The following is a 24,299-nucleotide window of genomic DNA, read 5'->3' as shown; positions in this document are numbered from 1 at the left end:
GTAATCATTTGGTGATAGAAATAATCAGTCCCGGTATTCCATTTTCAGCTCCAGGGAGCATAACAGCTCACTTTTGGGAGCTGATGTGAGAAGAACCTCTCCATTAATCACCCTCAGTTACTTGGAAAACTAAATTTTTCCAGTATGGGTTTCTGCTACCCCAGCACTCAGGCCTGGGGCCAGAGAACTGGGCTCCATTTTCCATAAATCAAGTTCAGAATCGCTCGTCTAATCATCTGAGGCCATAGCTGTGAGTTGACATTATTTCACTAGGTTTGCTATGAAAAGTGTTCTATAACTGGCTACCCAATCCTGCCATTTTGAACAAATGTATGCAAAGTTTTAAAAATGAGGAAAGAGAAAAGATCAGGTGTTTGAAAATTATTAACTCAACAGCATGAATTTGTCAGAAATAGATCCAGTGGAGACTTTAGAATTTTCACTTACTAGAGTAGTTATGTAAAAGAAGTTTGTTAAATAAATAGGGTAGGGTGAGACAACAAAATCAAATATTTATTTTCAGTCAACAGCTATCATTGGCAAGCATGTGTAATTCCTGAATAAGTGGTAGCTATGTAACAGAGGGCTGAATTTACTAACATTGGCAGCTGTCCTCACAAGTTTACGTTAGTATATTTGAATTCATGTTAAGATATTTCCTTAAATGAGAATGCCCTGAAAAAATAGACCCCTTTTCTCTCCTAGGTTCATACTGTCTTTGGTCGTCAACATTACAGCAGAAAAATATTTTTGAGGAAGTGGCTCAGAGGAGATGGGTCGGATCCAGTTTAACAAATATCTTTTGAATTCAGTGAACTTTTGGTTGCATGCCTTCTATGTATAATTCAGAATCATAGTTAAGAATCAGGTCCTGGGAGTTCACAGTGACGTCTATGCTCATTGGCCTCCTGAACATCTGACAGGGAGAAAAAGAGTTGTATCAAGAAATAAGCAGAATGCCTGTTCCCATGCATGTGACTTTTCCCTAGACAGGGAGGACATGCAGTTCATTACATGTAATGAACTTTATGTCCGCCCTGTATTTTATTTACACACTCGTCTGCATTGTCATCTCCTTCATGAATCCTTCTTTGGATGCCCTTGCCCTCATTGGCCTTTTCTGTCTTCTGTTTATCTCAATCCTACGTATTGTATCAGTACCACCACTTACATCTTAGCTTGTCTAGACATATATAAAATTGCTTTGAAGACTGCAGAGGAATAAAGAAAGAATTTATGAAAAACTTGAAGAAAAAGAAATAGCAAAGATTCTGAACTCAGAAGGCTATGGGAAAATTGTTTAACTTCTTTAAGCATCATTTTTTTCATTCATATTGAACAGAATGCACATACCTCTTAACATTGGGGAAAAAAATAACAAGAGAAGGCATTTAAAGTGCTTAGCATAACATATGGCACATAATTAAGTACTCAGTAAATGCTAGTTATTATTAGGGGTGAAGAACACACCCATGTGGTGTTATTATATGGAGCAGAATATGGTAAGTATTGCAATGCAATTACAAAGAGCTCAGGGGACAGAGAGTGGGAATAAATGATTGATAGCCAGGGAGGGAATATGATGGATTCTTAGAAGAGGATACATTTGAGTAGGGACTTTGAAACACTGTAAGAATTTAACAAGTGGGGATTATGGGAAGTTTCATTTGAAGGAAACTGAGTGAATACTCGGTTCAGACTGTTTAAGTTTCATTCACTTTGGTATCCCTAAGGCACACGCACACACACACACATACACATGTACAATATGTGCTTGACTATAAGGTGACACAAACAATAATTTTTTTTGAGACAGAGTCTCACTTTGTAGCCCTTGGTAGAGTGCTGTGGCATCACAGCTCACAGGTACCTCAAACTTTTGGTGATCCTTTTTGCCTCAGCCTCCCAAGTAGCTGCAACTACAGGTGCCCACCACAACGCCCAGCTAGTTTTTTAGAGATGAGGTCTCGCTCTGGCTCAGGCTGGTCTCAAATCTGTGAGCTCAGACCTGCCTTGGCCTCCCAAGTATTGGGATTACAGGTGTCAGCCACCACGCCCAGCCCTACAAAAAATACTTTTTAAAACAGTTTTTGACTCATCTAAATATATAAACTGTCAGATATAAAAATAAATGATTGAAATGGTGAAATGTCTACTTGGGATGTTTAACTTGTTAATTTGCTCTCATTTACATATTTCAACCACATATTGTATAAAATACTCATTTGGAGAAATTTTTCTAGTCTCCTGTTTCATGAACAGAATAATTCAAAATCGTCTTATGCATCTTTAACATCATTATTTTTGTAATAAGTAGAGCTCCTTTCTGAGTCTTCCAGCATTTATCCAAATATACCCTTTGATTCCTATCTAATATCTTTGAGATTTTGAATCCACATATGATTCCCTCCATATTTTCTTCCTAGTCACAATTCCCATTTATATAACATGAAGATGATTGTTTTCTGAGTTTGTCCTATAGATATGTATTTAGATTTTTGCAACACATGTCTATTATCTGCTATATCACTTTGTAAATTTCTATCACAAATTTCCATACTTACACAAAAGTAGGGAGAATAGTACAAGAATGCCCATATTTTTATCTGGATTCAACATAAATCAAAAAGTTTGAATAAAATCCCAATGTCATTATAACATCTACAAAAATCAATATTTGCTTGATAACATCCAACTCAGCATCTCCACTTCCCTCAAACATGCTGTTTTTGTAGATGATTTGTCCAAGTGAACAGCCAGAGATAATCCATACATTGTATTTATTGTGTCTCATAAGTCTATGTACCCCGAAGTAGTCTCCTTTTGTTTCCACTTCCATCGACTTATTGAAGAAACTGGTCATTGTCTTATAGAATGTACTACTTTCTGGATTTATCTGTTAGTTGCATTCAGTGTCATTTAACTTGCTCTTCTAGTCCATGTATTTCCTGTAAATAGAAGTTAGCTTTAGAGGTAAAATTAGATTCAGGTTTATATTTCGCAAGATTTCTTCATAGGTGGTAACATGTTTCTATTACACGTCCTGTTAGGATGCACACATGCAGAGTCTGATTGTCCCTTATTGTAGTGATGAGTAGATTAATCGTAAGGTTCAATGGGTGACTGTCCTCTCCTATGTAAATTTCGTCACTAGCTTTTCCTCCAGTGGTTTCATCTATTGATGATTATTGCTTAAGTCAATTATTTCATTGGGACTTGTAAAATTGTTACTTTCTCAGTTTATCATTCCTTCTGTATTATTAGCCAGAAAACTTTTGTTGACAAGAACTTTACCACATCAGCTAGGACTCTTTGGTTATCCTAAAATATAGTCATATAGAGAAGTCAAAATAAATTCTTAATTTTTTTTAACTTTTTTTGACTGGGGCCGGGTTCGAACCCGCCACCTCTAGTATATGGGGCCCGTGCCCTACTCATTGAGCCACAGGCACCGCCCAAATTCTTAATTGCCAACTTGCAGTATAAGGAGTTGCAACCCAAGGTACTTACAAAAGTGTCCAATTGAGAGGTGTTTTGATGTTTTTTCTTTTTTTAAGTGGGGGAACTTTAACAAATATTTTTATAAGCCCTTCGTGTTTGTATGTTTTTAATTTGTTTCATTCACTTGCATTCGTTACTGTTTTTAATGATTAAACTGTCCCATAGGCTAATGAGAGCCCTCCCCTTTTACCGCATTCATTTTGAAAGAGATCTTTTAAAAGCTTATTTATGACATCTAACACTTGTGGTTACAAAGTCAGACCCTTAGAAATAATGTATTTGCATCCCTTCTTTCTAATTCTAACAGATACTCTATCTGATTATCCAAAACTATCATTTATTGAGAATATTTCCACTTAATATGTCTTTGCCAAACTGTACTTTGCGGATGAAAAATAAATGAATATGGGGGAAGTACCACATTACATGACAGATTGTGTACAAATTTGAATATAAGACTATTCCTTTTTATTCAGGGGAAATTTGAGAGAAAATAACCTTTATTTTCTATTTGGACATATATGGCCCATTTCTGTCTGTGTGCTTGTAAGTATGTTTGCTGTGGATACATTTTTTAATACAAGTGGTTACACACTGTATCTTTTTTCTGTTATGAGCCCATGTTTTGAGATTTTTTTCCCGTATCCGTACTTTATTCTCTATAACAGATCCAAAGTATTTTATTGTTTGAAAATACCGTAACTTACTTACCCAACCCCTGCTGGTGGATATTTATTTGTTTCTGATATTTTGCTATTATAAACAAAGGTTCCATGAAGGTCTTTACAACATGTCTTTGGGATTATGATACTATACTAAAAACCCATCCCCACACTGATATTTCAAAGAGAACACGTATAAGAAAGAAATTTCAACAAGAAAGTATGTGGCAAAACAAAAGGCTATTCTGAGCAGTCCAATGGCCCGTGTAGTACATGTCTGAGTAATGCCAAAGTATCCTTACTATATGTCATATTTCTGTGTAGACTAGAACACCCATGTCTGATGGACAGTGACAATGAGCACATGTCTTGAAATTGTTTTCCTCTTAGGCAGAAAGATACACATCTGGCGAAAGGATTTTGTCTGACATCTGGATCTTTGCCAAGCGTAGCATCACATAGAATGATAATGTGATCAATTCATCGATAACTACAAACAAACTTTAGTAGTGGCTGATGTGGAATCAAGCCCTCAGTCCCTGTCTCTCCAAATTACTTTTAGTTTTAAGGCTTCAGAAAGTAACGTTAGGTATTATTCAGACTTATCTCCACTACTCATGGAAGAGCCCCTTCTTTCTCTAAGACAGTGGTTCTCAACCTATGGGTCGCAACCTACGGGAACTATAAGAAAAGGCCGTGGCATTAGGAAGGTTGAGAACCCCTGCTCTAAGATGAGGTTCCCTATTGAAGATGAATAGTTTTGAAACTTGTTTCTTAAAGGACTTAATGAATAGCAGCTTGGTTTAGAGGACCTGACAAAGCAGTGTACAGCGTAGAACTCGGGATAAATACTGAGAATAAAACCTGTGAATTTTTGTTGTTGTTGCTCAGTGAACTATAGACAAGAGCAGAGAGGAGGTATCCAGTGTGCTGATAGAAGCAGATTCTTTGGGTAGGACCACCCACCCTAGAAGTATTTTCTTCCTCTAAATCTATTTGGGACCTCACAAAGTAGAACACTGCTAGGAATCATTAAATAGTTGCAGGGTGAGCTCTATAAAGAAAGGGCTTCGTGAAATGTAGGCGTTTGGAAATACGTTAGCATTTGTGAAGAATAATATTTACAGAGTAATGGAAGATGCTCTTTGTTCTACTTAATGATGTTAAATGCACTGTGTTCTGTGCTATCCCCTGTAAAGAAAGATGATGCCTCTCAATCAAACACCATTAATAGAGTTTGCACATTAAGTTGTTTTTTCCAGCCATAGTAATGAGCTTGCATTAAGCCACCTGGCCCCCTTTCCTGTCGAGGTCCTCTTGAAACCAAATGCACATACTATGAAACAGCTGCTTAGCTTTAATGTTGGAGTGAGTACCCGAGAGTTATCTGGCCTTTCTGGGGATTAAGCCCTGTAACTGTGGCCTCATTATCACTGGACTATAACCCACTGAGATCTCTGGCCCCACACCCGTAATGTTTTAACAGCTCTATTAAAATTAGATGACCATGAATACTCTGGGAAAAGTCATGCCCTAGCTAAAATACAGAAAATTCTCTGTTCCAATTTATAATCTTAGTAACCAAAGGCAATACCACCTGACCCAGGAGGTAATGAGATAACATGATTTTTACGTATGTTTTTAATTTATAGATGCATTTCTAGAAGTAAGTTACCTAAAAGGAAACACTCTGAAAACCTCTCTTTGGAAAAGTTAGTGCATGTAACTGTAACACCATTCCTGAGCCCTAAAGGACCAGATATCTCATCAAAACAAGTATCTATGGTAGTATCAAACAAACCCATGTATTTTTATGTCGTGTGTATTAATATTGTGAGACACTTTCCAAGTAGAACTTTCTTAAATACTCATCAGAAGTTAAAGTCCATTGCTAAAAAATAGCTCCAGCCTCAGTCCACTCTCCACCACATGACCAATATTAACTGAGAAGGAAAAGAAAAGAATCACCTCTGTGTGGTTCTGCCAAAGAAATCAAATACACCATGTTCTAGGACAAACTAAATGGCTTGAGGACTAAGGGAACAGAAAATTAGAGGCAAGATAAATATTTTGGGGAGGCAGCTTAGCATAACAGACAACAAATGTGAGCTTTGGGAAGTACCACACTTCTACTTTGGAAAATAGCTAACAATCTATAGAAAAACATGAAATGGCGATTAAGAGCATGGACTCAAACTGAAGCAGTTTTTTAAGCTCAGCTTCTAACTGTGTAACCTTGGACATGCTATTTATAATTCTCAGTTTCAGTTTCCTTATTTGTAACAAGAAGATAATAAAACTTAGCCCATAGGACCGTATAGGATGAGCATGAAATGGGACCATTCATTTATAGAGAGCTCACAGAGTAAGGCTCAATAAATGAACTAGCCTTTTCTAGCAGCATAAGAAGTAGGAGTTGATGTAAAAAATAAACATCTTTAATGGGGATTAAATTCCTGACTGTTACCTTATTAGCACCAGATTTACACATGTAAAGCCTAAAATGGTAACTTTGCTTATCCTTCTGCCTTCCTTACTCTTACTCCAAGGCTCACCTTGGACCGTGGTGAGCCCTCTAGTCCTCTTGCCCTTTTCTTTTTTCTCTATGAGCATCTTCCTAGCCTCACTTCCTTCCCCTTCTTTTGCTCTACTCTGTTTCCATGATGAAATCAAAGTCATTTGTCTAAATTATTAGATCTACCATGTCGCTGCTTTGGCAGCTACTCATGATCATGGCTTGACCTTGACTCTTGGTGGGAAACATCAAAACCGATGAAAATTGCTGATAATTAAACTGACTTATCTTCTGAGGAAAAGGAAGAAATAGTGGATTGTTTGTTCTTTCTAGACCTTTCAGGCTAGATGCCAATGTTTTCATTTGAGTATTAAGTGCTCAACCATGTCAGGAAGAAACCACAGGAATCCAGCAGTACTCATTATGTTTTAATGGATGATGAGTCCCAGTGGTTGAGAATCCTGTTGGTTTAGTATTCTGTGACTATAGTGTAGGTTAACTGAAAGATCTCCCACTTCACAATTTTGATACCATTGCTATTTACTTGTATCATCTTGGGCATATCCTTCCTGCACTGTGGGCTTCAGATTTCTCATCTAAATATAAGATGGTTAAACTGGATGATCTCTATTTTCTTTTGAGTCTCGATAATGCGTGATACTTTTGTAACATCTGAGAGACTGAGATTTGGAATAAACAAAACTCCCATTGTAAACAAATACTCTCCCTATAGCAATCTGGCTTCAGTGTAACTGGAATGGAAGGATAATAGGGATCAATGTAATTAAATGGTTAGCACAAAAATCAAATTGACAGTGTTACCCATTTTAGCACACTGGCCCCAAGATGCAAGAGAATTAAGAATCTTAACCCTAATTCTTTGTTAACTTGAACTCTTCTTTCATTATATCCTAAGATGCTGCATAATACTGACTTCTTTTTATCAAAGGGTCTTAAAGTTTTATTTTGTAAAAATGTGCATTGAGATATTTTAATAAAGCCTCGGTTGTTGCAAGACTCATCTTTTGGAAATCAGTGTAATATATGGTTGGCTTGAAGATTGTTTCTTTGGAAGTATACACCACTTGCTTCAATTATTGCCAGGAGAGTGCTTCCCAACTTTGCCCCTTCAATTATTTGTCTTTGTAAACTGCAAGTTATAAATAATTTTGACTATTAAACCACATTGATTAAGTAAAAGTTTATTTCTTGCACTTTTTGTGTATGAGCATTATACATTAGTATTATTTATTACTGTAATTTTTTTAAATTTCAAAATATTAAGGGGGTACAAATGTTTTTGTTACATGGATACCTTGTACAATGCTCAAGTCAGGGCTTTTAGCATGTCTTTCATCAGAATACTGTTCATTGTACCCAATAGGTAAGATTTTATCCCACACCTCCTCTTCTTGGTTTTCAATGTCCTTTATATCTCTTTGTGCCTGTGTGTATCATAATGGTGTTTGGCTTTCCATTCCTAAGGTAGTTTGCGTAGAATAATGACCTCCAGTTTCATCCAAGTTGCTGCAAATGATGTTTTTCATTCCTTTCTATGGCTAGTACTCCATGGTGTGTGTATACACATGTACATAAATATATATACATATATACACACATACATATTCATACACACATACACATACATAACACACACATCACATTTCCACATTTTCTGTATCTACTCATCCATTGATGAGCAATTAAGTTGGTGGTCATCTTTGCACTTGTCCATAGAGGCTATACTAATTTGCAGTCCTACCAGCACTGAATAAGTGTGTCTATCTCTCTGCATCCACACCAGTATTTGCTTTTTTGACTTTTTGATATTGGCCATTCTGATATAGGTAAGGTGGGATCTCATTGTAGTTATAATTTGTATTTCCCTGATGATTAGTGATGTTGATCTTTTTTCATGTTTGTAGGCTATCTTTCTCTTTTGAAAAACTTCTCTTCATGGCTTGTATCCATTTTTTGATGGAGTTGTTTTGTTTTGTTTTTTCTTGCTGATTTGTTTGAGTTCTTTGTCGATTCTAAATATTAGTCCTCTTGTTGAATGTATAGTTTGCAAATATTTTCTCCCATTCCGTAAGTTGTCTATCCTGTGCAGAAGCTTTTTAATTTAATTAAGTCCCATTTATGTATTTTTGTTGTATGTGTCATAAACCCTTTTCCTAGTCCAATGTCTAAAAGAGCTAAGTTTTCTTCTAGAATTTTTATGGTTTCATGCCTTATATTTAAGTCTCTTATCCACATTGAATTAATTTTGGTATGTGGTGAGAGATAGGGATCCTGTTTCATTCTTCTGTATGTGACCATCCAATTTTCCCAGCAAGATTATTTGAATAGGGCTTCCTTTAACCAGTGTATATTGTTGTCTACTGTGTTGAAGATCTTTTGGTCATAGCTATGTGATTTTATTTGTGGGTTCTCTATTTTGTTCCATTGATATATGTCTCTACTTTTATACCAATACCATGCTGTTTTGGTTACTGTAGCCTCATGGTATAAATTTTTTTATTAAGTCTTTTGTACATAGATTATAAATACATTTATGCCAATTTCAGTGTATTGATTATTTGTACAAATTGGAGAGCTTACATCATGCTAATCAGCATAGCTTTCATCTCATTTACCCAATTATAACATTAGGACATTTGTGTTTGGGTGGCGCCTGTGGCTCAAGGAGTAGGGCGCCGGTCCCATATGCCGGAGGTGGCGGGTTCAAACCTAGCCCTGGCCAAAAAGAAAAAAAAAAAAAATAGAACCAACTTGTACTTGCAATGTGCTCCATAGTTGTGGTCTCCCTACTATCCCTCCCACCCCCTCCCCATCCCTCTCCCTCCCCTTCCCTCCTTCATCATAGCCTAAAGTTGTGTTTCATTTTTCATATGCAAGTGTGAGTTATTATAAATTGGTTTCACAGTAGTACTTGAGTACATTGGATACTTTTTTTTCCATTCCTGAGATACTTGACTAAGAAGAAGATTTTCCAGCTCCATCCATGTAAACATAAAGGAGGTAAAGTCTCCTTTTTTTTACTGCTGCATAATATTCCATGGTGTACATATACCACAATTAATACATTCATGGATCGATGAGCACTTGGGCTTCTTCCATGACTTGGCAATTATGAATTGAGCTTCAGTAAACAATCTGGTGCAAACATCTTTATTGCCAAATGATTTTTTGGTCCTTTGGATATACACCTAGAAGAGGAATTGCAGGATCAAATAGCAGGTCTACATTTAAATCCCTGAGTGTTCTCCAAACTTCCTTCCAAAAGGAGCATACTTGCTTGCATTCCCACCAGCAGTGCAGAAGTGTTCCCTTTTCTCCACATCCATGCCAACATCTGTTGTTGGGATTTTGTGATGTGGGCTACTCTTACTGGAGTTAGATGGTATCTCAGAGTAGTTTTGGTTTGCATTTCTCTGGCCTCATGGTATAAATTGAAGTCAGGTAATGTGATGCCTCCAGATTTGTTCATTTTGCTTAGGATTACTATGGCTATTTGGGGTCTTTTTTGGTTTCAGATGAAGCTTAACACTTTTCTACGTCTATGAAAAGTGTGGTAAGATGTTGGTATTCTGATGTGAATTGCATTAAATCTGTAAATCACTTTGGGCTGTGTGGACATTTTAACAATGATAATTCTGCCAATCCATAAGCAAGGGATGTCTTTACATTTGTTTGTGTCATCTGTGATTCTTTCATCAGTGTTTTGTAGTTCTCTTTGTAGAGGTCTTTTCACTGCCTTCGTTAAGTATATTCTCAGGTATTTTATGTTCTTTGTAGCTGTAGTGAGTCATTGATTTGCATCTCAGCTTGACTGTTATTAGTATACAGAAATGCTACTGATTTCTGTGCATTAATTTTGTAAACTGAGACGTTGTTGAATTTATCAATTCCAGGAGACTTTTGGTAGAGTCTTTAGGGTTTTCTAGATATAAGATCATATTACCAATGAATAGGACAGTTTGACCTCCTCTTTCCCAATTTGGATACCCTTTATTTCTTACTCTTGCATGATTGCCCTGTGTGGACTTCTAGTGCTATATTGAAGTGGTGACATTGGGCATCCTTGTCTTATTCCAGTTCTTTGGGGGAATGCTTTCAAATTTTCCCCAATGGGTATAACATTGGCTGTGGGTTTTTCATATATGGCTTTGATAATGTGGAGATATGTTCCTTCTGTACCTAGTTTGTTGGAGGTTTTTATCATGAAAGTGTGCTGGATTTTGAATCTAATGCTTTTTCTGCATCTATTGATAATCATATGGCCTTTGTTTTTGCTTCTATTAATATTTATATGGTGAATCATGTTTATTGATTTGCATATGTTGAACTATCCTTGCCTCCCTGGGATGAACAACTGATCATAGTAAATTTTCTTTTCAATGTGTTGAATTCAGTTTGCTACTATTTTGTTGACAATGTTTGAGTCTATATTCATAAGGGATATTGGTCTGTAGTTTTCTTTTTTTCTAATGTTCCTTTCCTGGCTTTTGTCTCAAGGTGATATTGGTTTCACAGAATGAATTTAAAGAGATTTCCTCCTTCTCAATGTTATAGAATAATTGCTTTAAAATAGGTACCAGTTCTCATTTGTATTTCTAGTAGAATTTTGCTGTAAATCTGTTGAGTTGGGTTTTTTTTTGTTTGTTTGTTTGTTTTTTGTAGGGAGGTTTTTTTATTACTGCTTCCAGCTTCTTGTTATTAGTCTATTGGGGATTTCTATTTCTTCCTGATTCAAGCTTGGGAGGTTGTGTGTTTCCAGGAATTTATCCATTTTCTTCAGGTTTTCTAGTTTGTTTGTGTAGAGATTTTTGTAGTATTCATAGATGATATTTTGTATTTCCATGGTATTAATTGTAATGCCTTCTTTTTCATTTCTGTTCGCATTTATTTGAATCCTTCCTCTTGTATGTCTCTTCTATAATCTGGCTAGTGGTCTGTAGATTTTCTTTATCATTTCAATGAACCAACTATCTGTTACATTGATCTTTTGTATTGCTTTTTTGGTTTCCACTTCATTTAACTCTGTTCTGAGCTTTGTTATTTCTTTTTTTCTTCTGGCTTTGGGTTTTGTTTGTTCTTTTTCTACTTTGTTGAGTTGTGAATTGGGTTGTAAATTTTGATCTTTCTGTCTTTTTGGTGGAGGCATTTAAGACTGTTAGTTTTCCCCTTTAGGACTGCTTTTACTATATCCTATGGATTTTTTTTTTTTTGAGACAGTCTTATTCTGTTGCCCTGGGTAGAGTGCTGTGGCATCATCATAGCTCATAGCAACCTCAAACTCTTGGGTTCAAGAGATCTTTGTGCCTTAGCTTACCAAGTAACTGGAACAATTGGCACCTGCTACAAGGCCTAGCTAGTTTTCTTTCTATTTTTTGTAGAGACTGGGTCTCACTTTTGCTCAGGCTGGTCTCCAGACTCCTGAGCTCAAGCAGTCCACCTGTCTCAGCTTCCCAGAGGGCTAGGATTACAGGCAGGACCCACTGTGCCCATCCTATCCCATAGATTTTAAAAGTTTGTGTTTCCTTTGTTGTTCAGTTCAAGGAATCTTTTGATTTACATCTTAATTTCACCACTGAGCCAAGGATTGTTTAGAAGCAGTTTGTTTAATTTTTATAACTTTGTTTAAAATTGTTTCTCTTGGAATTTAATTTATTTATAATTTTTTCCACTATGATATTTGTTTCATGCCTAAGATATGATCAAACTTATTAAATGTCCTATATGCTGATAAGAAGAATGTATATTCAGTAGTTTGGGGGTAGAATGTTCTATAAATGTCTATTTATTCTAGAGTACTATGTAAGTCCAGTGTTGTTCAATTTATTTTCTGCTTCGCTGATCTGTCTAGTTCTGTGCTAGAGTCCCTGGCAATTAATCGGCAGTCCCTGCTGTTTGTATCTTTGTTTAGATCTTATAGAATCTGCTATATAAACCTGGAAGCTCTTGTGTTAGGTGCATATATATTTATGATTGTTATGACTTCTTGAAATACTCCCTTATGATTACATAATGACCATCACTGTCTTTTTTTTTTTTTTTTACCATTGCTGTTTTAGTCTGTTTTATCTGATATGAGAATGTCTACACCTGCTCACTTTTGGTCTCTATTTGCATGGAATAGTTTTTCCATCCCTTTACCTAGAGTCTTTGTGTATCCTTGTGGGTTAGATGTATTTACTGAACAAAACAGATACTTGGATTGTGTTTTTTTCATTTATTCAACCAGTCTTTGTCTTTTGAATGGGGTATTCAGACTGTTCACATTCAGTGTTAGTATTGATATGTGGATGCTGTTCTGTCTATCATGCTGGATGATACCTAATTGTGTTGTTTTTCCTCTCATGCTATTGTTTTATAAGAGCTGTCAGCTTTAATTTTGGAGTGTTTTCATACTGATTGGTATCTACTGTACTGTTCCTTGTGTAATGTACTCTTTAGTCTTTGTAGAATTTTCTTTTCATTTTAACTTTGGTCAGATTGATAATTATGTTTCTTGGAGATGTCCTATTTGTTATGAATCTTCGTGGTGTTTGATGACCATCTTGTATCTGGATATGTGAATCCCTGGCAATACCAGGGAAGTTCTCCTCAATAATTCCCTCAAATAGATTTTTTCCATGCTTTTGTTTTTTTCTTCTTTTCCCTCTAGAATGCCTATAATTCATATATTACCTCATTTAATATAGTCCCGTATTTTTCTGACTGCTCATTCTTCTTTATTCTTTTTTCTACATCTTTGACTGACTAGGTTAATTTGAAAGTGTTGTTTTCCAACTCTGAGTTTCTATTCTTCTTAGTCTAAGGTATTGTTGCAGCTCTCTGATGTATTTTGTAATTTCCTAACTGATTTTTTTCATTTCTTTAAATTTCTTATGTTAACTATCTCTTAATGAGTTTATTGTATTTTTCATTATGTTGTAAAATATTGTTTTGGTTTTCAATTTTTTTCTTCAATTCCATTCATCTCGTTTGCCATTCATATTGTGAATTTCATTCTGATGTTTTGCCAACTTCCTTTTGGTTGTGATCCACTGCTGTTCGTGTATTGTGATCCTTTGAAGATGTCAAACTGGCTTGTTTTTCAAGTTGCCAGAATTCTTTCGTTGGTTCACTCACATCTGAAACCTCTTCTTTCAGCCCAGGGTGATTGGTTTATGCCATACCTATTCTCTTTTGTTATGAATTCTCCTACTTAGTGAGAAAGAGAAATCCCTAGATAATACTTTTGAGTCCTACTCTGGGGGATTAAACCAGCCAGAGATGGATAGATACACTGAGAGTCTATAACACACCTGTTCTCCTGCATTATTCCATTCCCTTGTGGTTTTCACAGTCCAACCCAGTGCTGGGGGATATTTGTTTGGGTTTGTTTGTTTGTTGTTTCTTGAAAATAGCAGCAGATACTAGCAAGGACTCTTTGGCTGGGGTATGGGGAGGAGCCAACCAGTGGTTCAGTGAATCAGTCATCCCCTACTTTGAAACCAATAATAACAGCAACAACATCAAAAAATAATATTAACACCAGTTACCATATCAGTCATCAACTCTGATGTGTCACAGGGCTAAATGCTTAAATTTTGCCATTTGATTCTCCATAGTCCCATGAAATAGGTACTATTATTTTCTCATTTGACAGATATCTTCACTCCCTTGCATACAAAGGAATTGTGCATGTGGTATAAATATATGGAATAAACCAAATAAAGGCATTTTAAAATCATATTTTGTAACTATATTTAAGTACTTACTCTGGACCTATTGCAACTGAAATACATGTCAAGTCAAGGTGATCTATTCCTTTAAACTCAAATGAGTTCAGAAGGGTGAATCACACACTGGCCCCTGATGTCAGGAATGTCTGATAGCTTATTCTAAAAGAAAAGTGTTTTGTGTAAAATTTAGGTAGAAAAAAATGTTTTCTTCACAGAAAGGAAAGGCCATATTGCAATTGCATGTTTGCTCAAAAAGATTTTTACTAATTTGTTCATTCAACAAATAATTATTGGGCACCAGCTATGTGCTCTGAATCCAGGATCTCGAACATATAAAAGTGAGAGATACACTTATGTGATACAAGCCTCAAGCTTAAGACATCTTTAGAATTACAAAATCTTGGCTGAAGTGGCACCTAGTAAGTGTGATTTTTTTTTTTTTCAGACTAGTTCTAGTAGACATTTTAAAACCCAAGCAGAATGAAAAGAGCAGTAGAATTGTAGATTATAGATCATAGGATTAAAGAACATTAGAAATAAAGTAGCCTGTTTCCTATACTTTACAGATGAGAAAGTTGATGGACTTGAATTGTAAACAGTATAATCTTGGGCAAGTTATTTAACCTCTCTGAGGTTCAGGTTACTCATATGTAGCATGGGAATCATAGCATCCTCCTTATAGATATATGGTACAGATTACATAAAATAAATTATGTGAAGTTCTAAGTACAGTGTCTGACACACACTCAATACATATTTATTGTTATTGTGATCACTATGTTCCACGTGAGGGGACTGTAATTAAGTAAATGTGAATGACTAGCCCAAGATCACATAGGTTGTTAACGTTAGAACAAGTATTAAAACTCAGATCTCTACTAATTGCCAAATAGTCCTTGTACTACCCTACCCACTTTACTCCCTAGGAGCAGGTAACATAAACTTCTTAGGCTTGTGAAAAATATTTTAGCTCATCCAGGGACAAGGAGGGAAAAGAATTACAAGGACATGCCTGACATAAGAAAAGAATTCTTAAACTCAGAAAACAAAATAGCAAGGAATAAATAGAGAGCAAGGGAGAAACAACATTTACTAGAAAGTTTAGATAGCAGTGTTGGAGTCTTACAATATCTAGTGAATCAAAGGACTGATCTCCATCTTAATATTCACCACAAATGCAATTTACTGTTTTCTTTATGTTGTAAGTATGGGTTGGAGGTGATTTAGAATGCGTATGTGATTTACAAAAACTTAGTGCAGAATATAAATGTCTTAACACAATAAGAAAATGTGAAGGCTATGTTAAACAGTTTGATGGAAGTATTTCAAATTGTATATAAAACCAGCACATTGTATCCCATAATTGCATTAATGTGCACAGCTATGATTTAATTTAAAAAAAAGAAAGAAAGAAAAACTACAGTCTGGCCCTTCTACCAAAAAAAAAAAAAAAAAAAAGAACTTACTCCAAATTCAGCTTACTATGCATTTCTATTTGCAAAGCAAGGGAATACCAAAATTGAAATGAGAATGAAAGTGTAAGTGCTACTATGTCCTAAGGAATGAGATTTTAAAAACCTATTTGGCTAAGTAACATCTCATAGTAGAAGTTGTTGAGAAATATAGCAGAAAGAAAAAACAATGGCTCAAATAGTAAACCCATATTGTTGTTGCTTTGTGTAGCCATAACGCAGATATAGCCCTGAGAGTGATTTGTTAGTTGATGATAGTCTTAAGAATTTTGAAATCTACGACAAGAGCTTCTCTGTTTCTATGCTAAAGGTGAAGGTTAAATTACACTTGATTAAGCAAAAGATTATGTATTCTTCCCTATATTATACTTTAGTTTAATCAGAGGTCTTCAGTCTTGGTTGCCGTAATATCCAAGGAATTTTCAGATTATCCAGGAATTCCCTCATAGGAGCAAAGCCATTTTGCTCAATTCATTACTGCATAGTGCATGACACATTAATTTTTTTTTAAGATATTTATTTTTTTTATTATTTATTTATTTTTATTTATTTATTTTTTTTTTTTGTGGTTTTTGGCCAGGGCTGGGTTTGAACCCGCCACCTCCAGCATATGGGACCGGCGCCCTACTCCTTGAGCCACAGGTGCCACCCATGACACACTAATTAGTGGCAGAAAGTCTGCCTGGAGTTCCTAGATCACCACAAGGGATACATTATGATTGTTTCGTGCAATTTCTGCATAAAAGGATTGTTTGAATATTGTGCACTTAAAAAAATTGTTAAGAGGCTAGATCTCATTAAGTGTTCTTGCCACAATAATTATTTTAAGGGTTTTTCCTTTTTATTTTATTCTTGAATCTTGAGTTTGCTAGTTTCTCTGTCAGAAAAATAATTAATTTTATTTCAAATGAAATATATTTGTAACACCTTGATTACTTATTCATTTGATAATTTTCACCTTCACAGGGCGTCGGGTACTGTTTATACAGCACTAGACATTGCAACAGGACAAGAGGTAAGTGGGAACATTCAATCTTGATTTTTATTTTCCTTTCTTCATATGTATCAGATTTCTTTTTTGATGGCATCTATGCCAGAAAAAACTTGGGTAGCACTGGGTAAAGCATCTGAAGTGGGTAATTTAGTCAGGATTGATTAAAGAAAAATGGCATGAGCTTGTGGCATAGAGAAAGAGCCAGTAGATAAAGAATTAGTATGCCTTATTCTTTGTCCCCCCAAATGTGGATGTTTATGTTTCTTGTAACAATTTTAATTCATTCTTGTACTTTGTCATTCAGGTGGCCATAAAGCAGATGAACCTTCAACAGCAACCAAAAAAAGAATTAATTATTAATGAAATCCTAGTCATGAGGGAAAATAAGAACCCTAATATTGTTAATTATTTAGATAGGTAAGTGGTTTTTATTACTATGAACTTTATGGGATGTCATTTTCATTGCATATTACTTTATTTCAGATTTATTCATGTAATAATCAATCTACAAATATTTCCCAAGTGCTACAAAGAAGTAGAGTATTACTATTGCTAAACTGTCACCCACTTATCTTTGTCCACCCATCATACTCTTGAAGAAACATTTTATGGTCTTTGTTCAAACATAAGCAGTTTGTGTAATTTCCTTTTGAGGATCGTGGCTCCTTGTTGGCAGGAAACAGACTATTGCATGTAAGAAAGGGCGGTGGTGTTTTAAGCATTTCATCAAGTGTTCGCTTGGAGCCAGCACAGTCTTTGGGAGTCTAAGTGAAGAAGGCTGAATACAATGGTCCTGCTATAATGGGTGCTTTGTGATTAACTGACAGTGGGGTCTAGGGAATTGAGACTTTAATCTCAAACCTTTTTCCTAAACCAGGTAATTAATGTCTCTTTCATCAGTGGTATTAACAATGTGTCATAAATACACATTTAAAGGCAGCACTAACTCTTTATTTGTGGTTAACATCTGTCTCGTTCAATTTCTATAAGTGTTTGTTTAGCACCACTGTGCTGTGTTCTCTGGGGGAAATAAAGCTAGGTCTTCAATCTCAGCTAGCTTAAGATCTTGCTTTCTATATTTTGGGCTAGGTAGACCATGATGCAGAAGAAGGGGGAAAAACGAAGGGTTGACTCTTATCTTGATCAGTGTTTTATTAAGTGTCATTTAGGAACCACCTACAGTGACCTGAAGCCACTCTGTGTTTGTAATTTCCCTTGTAAAAAATGATGATTTTTAGGCTAGTCTCCCTAACCAACGAAATGGGGTCTGTGATTTTTCATTTTTAACAATCTTCCCAGGTGGATCTTATGGACACTGCAGTTTGAATACCACGAGACAGAAAGTCTTGCTTCACATTGACATGGGCCCTTAGGACAGGGTAGAAATATTAAGGTTGTTCCATTTCCTGTATTTCCTCTCTGTTGCTAAGCAGGGAGCCAGACAGATCTTAAAACCCTTCTGAAGTGCCTTCCAATGGTCCTATGCAATTTGAATAACCTCATGCTTTCTTTGCCTGAGTTGTAGGGTTCTCATGACCTTGTCTCTATATTTGATCACTTGGGGTCTGTTCTTCAGTAGAGTCTTATAGTTAATGGGCATGGCACAAATTCACAATTAGAACTGAGGCCTGGGAATGTTAGAATCCCCACTTGCTTAGTCCCAAGTCAAAGTCTTGTTTTTTATTGTTATAGCTACTTAGTGGGTGATGAACTATGGGTAGTCATGGAATACTTGGCTGGTGGCTCATTGACTGATGTGGTCACAGAAACCTGTATGGATGAAGGACAGATAGCAGCTGTCTGCAGAGAGGTAAGAAAATAGAGCATTTCTCGCTAACAAGAGCACCCAAATGGGCAGTTCTTTATTTCTGATTGTTGAAAATGTTTGTAACAAAGTAACAATAGCAGGACTTTTCTACTGAAGAAAAAATATCAGAGTCTAACCTCAATTTAAATCTTAACCTAATAGGGTGGCGCCTGTGGCTCAAAGGAGTATATGCCAGCCCCATATGCCGGAAGTGGTGGGTTCAAACCCAACCCCGGCCAAAAACTGTAAAAAAAATAATAATAATAATCATAAATAAAATAAATCTTAACCTAATAGCATTCCCCTGTGCCATCCCCTCCGTCTCTTTTTTATTTTAGTTGCTTTTTCATGGATGTCAAATTCTGTTATGCCATTCATGAGGTATCATATCTTAAGTCCCCGTGCTGTAGTCTCAGTGAATATGTAAAAACAATGATGTTGGCATGGAACTTTTTTCTGATTAGTGGGAATTTTTACATTATAATTATTTAGTTTCATATGTGTGCTGTGAGCCATGTAAAATACAGACCACATTATATTTTCGTATTTTCTAAAAGGCAATTTAAATTAGGTCCTCCCTCAAACCAGAAATGAGTTGCTTTCACAGTATAATCTGAACATACCTCATAGTCCTTCAGGGGACCTGCGGGTCTGTCTGTTTTCCAATGACAGTGTCATACCCCTAGTATCAAGCTACATTGAAGGAATATTATTGTATTTATTTTGTTTGATATTTAAAAAACATATATTCTTCCTTGGAGTCTCATCTATCCCATTCATTGTGGTGAGATTTTCTATAGATAAAAGCAGGAACTTACTCACCGAAACTTGAAAATGAATGCTAGCGAAACAAAACCATATGATACCAGCTAATCTTTGCTGTTTATATTAAATTTTGTTCACTTAAATTTACTCTTCCTTGCTCTGCTCTCCTGCCCATTTCCTCGACCCCAAATGCACTCATATCCACCAAACACATAGGTTTTCTGTTCATGCAATAAATCAAACTTATCGTCATTCTGGGGAACATTCTTCCCTGAGTTTGTGGTTTCCATCTTCTAAAATTACAATACAAAGGCATTTCAAAATATGTGCCTATAGTTATTTCATAGCCTAGAAGCCTTCATAGCCTGAGTTCCACCCCAGGCCTTCTGAATCAAATCATACCACATATATAGAAGTTTGCTATATCTGTAAAAGACAGGCTGAATACATATCTTCTTGATAACTAGGCCAAAATATGGTTATAGTCATCAGTTACTTTGGCGGTATTCATGGTTAGTGCTACTCATCACATCATTGATCTTCGTGTCCTATTCTATCACGGGATCCCTTGTAGTTTAGCATATATAATACTAAGTAGCATCACTGATATCATTGGTAATGTGGTTTCACAGTGGTGTTAAAGCATTCAGTGCTGTATTTCACTTGACCACCAAAAATTATACCCTTACCCCAAATTTATCTAGCAATGAAACTAAGAATCTTATAAAAAAATCTTTGTGGTATAATTAGACCTTATTTTCTGATTCAATAGTGCCTCCAAGCTTTGGATTTCTTGCACTCAAACCAAGTGATCCATAGAGACATAAAGAGTGACAATATTCTCCTCGGGATGGATGGCTCTGTTAAACTGAGTAGGTATTTTGGTCGAGATGGTGTTTTGAGAGTATCAGGGAATTTCTACTTTTATTGGCCAGCTTGAAAACATCATGGCAGCTGAAAGTGATTCATTTGAAAGACATTAGAGCCCAGTTTGCAGTAAAGAATTTTTCTAGCACTGTGTCCCTCCAGACTGTAACCAAATGTTTTGGATTTCATATTTAAGAATGTCTAGTGACTTCTAGAATGGATGTATGGCTAATTAGAAAACTGAAAGAGTCTGTAATTTTGAGGGAACAGTAATGGGGGAGGGACTAGATTGAAGTCTACTAAAAATGACATCACATTAGTCAATTATTTCATCTTTTTTTTTTTTTCTTTTTGAGACAGAGTCTCACTATGTCACCGTCGGTAGAATGCCGTGGCATCACAGCTCACAGCAACCTCAAACTCTTGGGCTTAAGCGATCCTCTTGCCTCAACTTCCCAAGTAGCTAGGAGTACAGATGCTAAGACCAATTATTTCAAATCCTTTTTAAAATCAGGACTGAGAAATCAGATAACAAAAGGATATGAGTTAGGCAGTTATGGAAGTTCAGCATATAACAAAGTACAATCATATCAGAAAGTGACCTGTTGTAAAAAGAAAATACTTTGGGTGTATTTTAACTGATTTTTCTTCTCTGCAGCTGATTTTGGGTTCTGTGCCCAGATCACACCTGAACAAAGTAAACGGAGCACTATGGTGGGAACCCCTTATTGGATGGCACCAGAGGTGGTGACTCGAAAAGCTTATGGTCCGAAAGTTGATATTTGGTCTCTGGGAATTATGGCAATTGAAATGGTGGAAGGCGAACCCCCTTACCTTAATGAAAATCCACTCAGGGTAAGTCAGGTACTTTATTTAAGGGTGAGGGAAAAGACCAAATGTCATTTCTTGCATCCACCAAAACTGACCAGAATAGATAGACTCTTTTCTGATGCAAGTGACAAAGAAGCACCAAGTTATAATTTCAAAATTACTTTAAGCTCTTTTTTTTTTTTTGCAGTTTTTGACCAGGGCTGGGTTTGAACCTGCCACCTCCGGCATATGTGGCTGGCACCCTACTCTTTTGAGCCACAGGCGCCACCCACTTTAAGCTTTTTAAAGTTCATCTTATAGGATGGCGCCTTTGGCCCAGTGAGTAGGGCGCCAGCCCCATATACGGAGGGTGACAGGTTCAGACCCAACCCCGGCCAAACTGCAACAATAAGAAAAAAAAAATAGCTGGCCATTGTGGCAGGTGCCTGTAGTCCCAGCTACTCGGGAGGCTGAGGCAAGAGAATCACTTAAGCCCAAAAGCTGGAGGTTGCTGTGAGCTGTGACGCCATGGCACTCTACCAAGGGCGACAAAATGAGACTCTGTCTCTAGAAAAAAATAAAACATAAAAAAAAAAGTTCATCTCACGATGTCTCAGTAATTTTTCTAAAGTGCATTGATATCAGTATTTCTAATGGCAAGAGTATTTAAAATTCCTAAGGATATCTTTTTAGTGTAAAGTAAATGTAGCTTTCTTTGAGGGGGGAAAAAGTGAGATGTGGGAAGAAAGTATTTTTTATCACGTGCTGTGGTTAAATAATCTATCTAGGAAACATTTGCTTTATAATTACTTTAGCAAATATGTGCATGTCCAGAACAGCCATACTTTTTAAATTGGATTTTCTTTGTTATCAGTAACGATTATTGAGCAACAACAGTTTGATGGGTATTGCGTGGAATGCAGAGATACAGCCCCAGCCTAGTGAAATCACAAATTTAATTAGCCTGTCAAGTGGAAAGTAAATGGAAGAGTTCGAGTTAGATAACACAGTTTGCTACTGCAAAATCAGAGGTTTGATTCTCACATAGTCTGCTTTGCCCTGCAAAGAGAAAAGCTCCATTTCATAGTCTGACCCTACCATCATTATTTAGAGATGTGCCATTGATCATGAGGGAAAAGGCAAAGAAATATGAAAGAAATGCTTGCTCAGTGCTGAAGTGAGCCAGTAGCTGTTTTTTTTGTATATAGCCTGATGGGGGAGAAGCTGTGTTGTATATATAGAGAGAGATGATGTGTGTGTGTGTGTGTGTGTGTGTGTGTGTATACAGATATATATGCATACACATACAGGACAATACAATGATGAAAAAGAAAATATGTACAGATTCAAATTCTCCCAAAACTCATCCACAGTGCCAGGCTCAAAAGCATCTTGCATATTGTCTACGTCATTACCACTAAAAGTCTAAACTTTGAATTTTACCCTTGGTATACAAAAAACATTGTCTTAAATAACAAACTAAGCATTTTCACATTAAGCTTGTAAAATCCATATTCCACCCTAAATATATGTAGCTTTTTATGCATGTAAAGAAAGCTATGAACTAATTGTCTACTTGTTTTTGCAGTTGAATATTTTGTAGTTGGGAGCTGCATTCCCTGTGTGTGAAGAGAGGGACAGCCTCCTCTAGGCCCCTTCTTAATTCCTCTCTGATACTTGGCCTCTTGCTCTGGTCTCTGCACTGATTAGACAACAACAGATCATGAGTGAATGTCCTAATGAATGTGATAGGCAATTGCTCTGGACTCCTGAAACAATCTGGAAGTGAGACGTGCACATTCATTAGCTGCCTGCAGGGCTGAGTGGAAAAGAAGGGGCATTTTCCCACCATTTGTGGGTCAGCCTTCCATGAATTTAATCAGTATACCCCTGACCTATGGCCAGTGCATCAGGATAATTACATGGGCTTTTCCTTATTGTTTAACCACATTCACCCTTTAAGACAGCACTGAAAGAACACATCAGGCCTCTTGTTTCCATAGATTTCCCCCACTAAGTCTTCAGAGTTTGGAGGCACTAAACGGATTATGGCTTTACTTTCTGCCTTCTAATGAGTAGTTTACAACTTGCAGAATTTAAGGATTAAATAAATAGCTCTGTAAAACGACTGGACTCAGTAATGCATTTATTACGTTCTTCAGTTCCCCAATTACAATTGATCATACTTTAGCTTAGGCTACTAATTGGTAGCAAAAAGGAAACAAGTTTGAATCTTTATAGGCATCTTCTAGCCTAGGATTAGAACTCATAATTAACAGCTTGTCTCTTAGAATCCCCAGCCTTCTATCTAAACAAGTACTTTCCACAAGGTTCAGGAAGCCTCCATTAAGGCTGTAACAAAAAGATCTGTCAGAAAGACCACCCTGTTGAATTCCACTGATAAGGATTTGCTCTAACTTTGTTACTCTTCGTGTGTGATCAGCCTCCAATTAGTCTACCACCAAGGCCATATTGAGCTAGTCCTATTCTGAGACTCTCTCTCCTAAACACTGGAAGTACTTTTTTAGTTTTGATGTGAAGTATGCCTTGCCCTTGTTCTCTTAAACAAAACACAGTGTCTCAGGCTATCTGTCCTTATTTGGAATTAGAAAACTGTAGTCATTAAGACCATGAAGAGATCAGAGAGAAAAAGATAGAAACGTGAGCGTGTAGAGGGGCCTGTGTTTTCTTGGGTCCTGGTGACCAGGACATGAGTGGAGAAATAGAGAATCATCCAAACCTTTAGGAGAGGTATGAAAGAGTGCTAGGTTAGTCCTCCTTGCTTTAAAATCCTCTAACACAACCATCTATCTGCCAGTTTAGGCTTTGAAGTGGAAAGACATAGAAAGAAGAAAGTAAAATAAGTGGAAAGAAAGGGTAGCACTTTTATTTTATTTTATTTTTGAGAGAGAGTCTCACTATGTCACCCTTGGTAGAGTGCCGTAGCACCACAGCTCACAGCAATGTCAAACTATTGGGCTTAAGCAATTCTCTTGCATCAGCCTCCCGAGGAGTAGCTGGGACTACAGGTGCCCGCCACGATGCCCGACTATTGTTTTTTAATTGTAGTTGTCATTGTTGTTTAGCAGGCCTGGCCGGACTCGAACCCGCCAGCCCTGGTGTATGTGGTACATACACAATAGTAAATTATGAAGCTAGAAGGAAGAATGAAA

General features: G+C 36.5%; 1 protein-coding gene across 5 annotated transcripts in view; it reads left to right on the top strand.

Moving 5' to 3' along the window:
• Window positions 1–24,299, top strand: part of PAK3 (p21 (RAC1) activated kinase 3) — a 290,487-nt gene that overhangs the window by 240,015 nt on the left and 26,173 nt on the right. For all 5 annotated transcript variants that reach the window (XM_053580206.1, XM_053580203.1, XM_053580208.1 and 2 more), the window contains 5 exons: window positions 16,850–16,898; window positions 17,182–17,294; window positions 18,570–18,687; window positions 20,222–20,321; window positions 20,975–21,171. In XM_053580206.1, coding sequence (XP_053436181.1) covers window positions 16,850–16,898; window positions 17,182–17,294; window positions 18,570–18,687; window positions 20,222–20,321; window positions 20,975–21,171 — 577 coding nt within the window. The remainder of the gene's footprint in view (window positions 1–16,849; window positions 16,899–17,181; window positions 17,295–18,569; window positions 18,688–20,221; window positions 20,322–20,974; window positions 21,172–24,299) is intronic.

This window comes from Nycticebus coucang, chromosome X, assembly GCF_027406575.1.
Source record: "Nycticebus coucang isolate mNycCou1 chromosome X, mNycCou1.pri, whole genome shotgun sequence".
NCBI lineage: Eukaryota > Metazoa > Chordata > Mammalia > Primates > Lorisidae > Nycticebus > Nycticebus coucang.
This window is presented reverse-complemented; position numbering and strand designations above follow the sequence as displayed.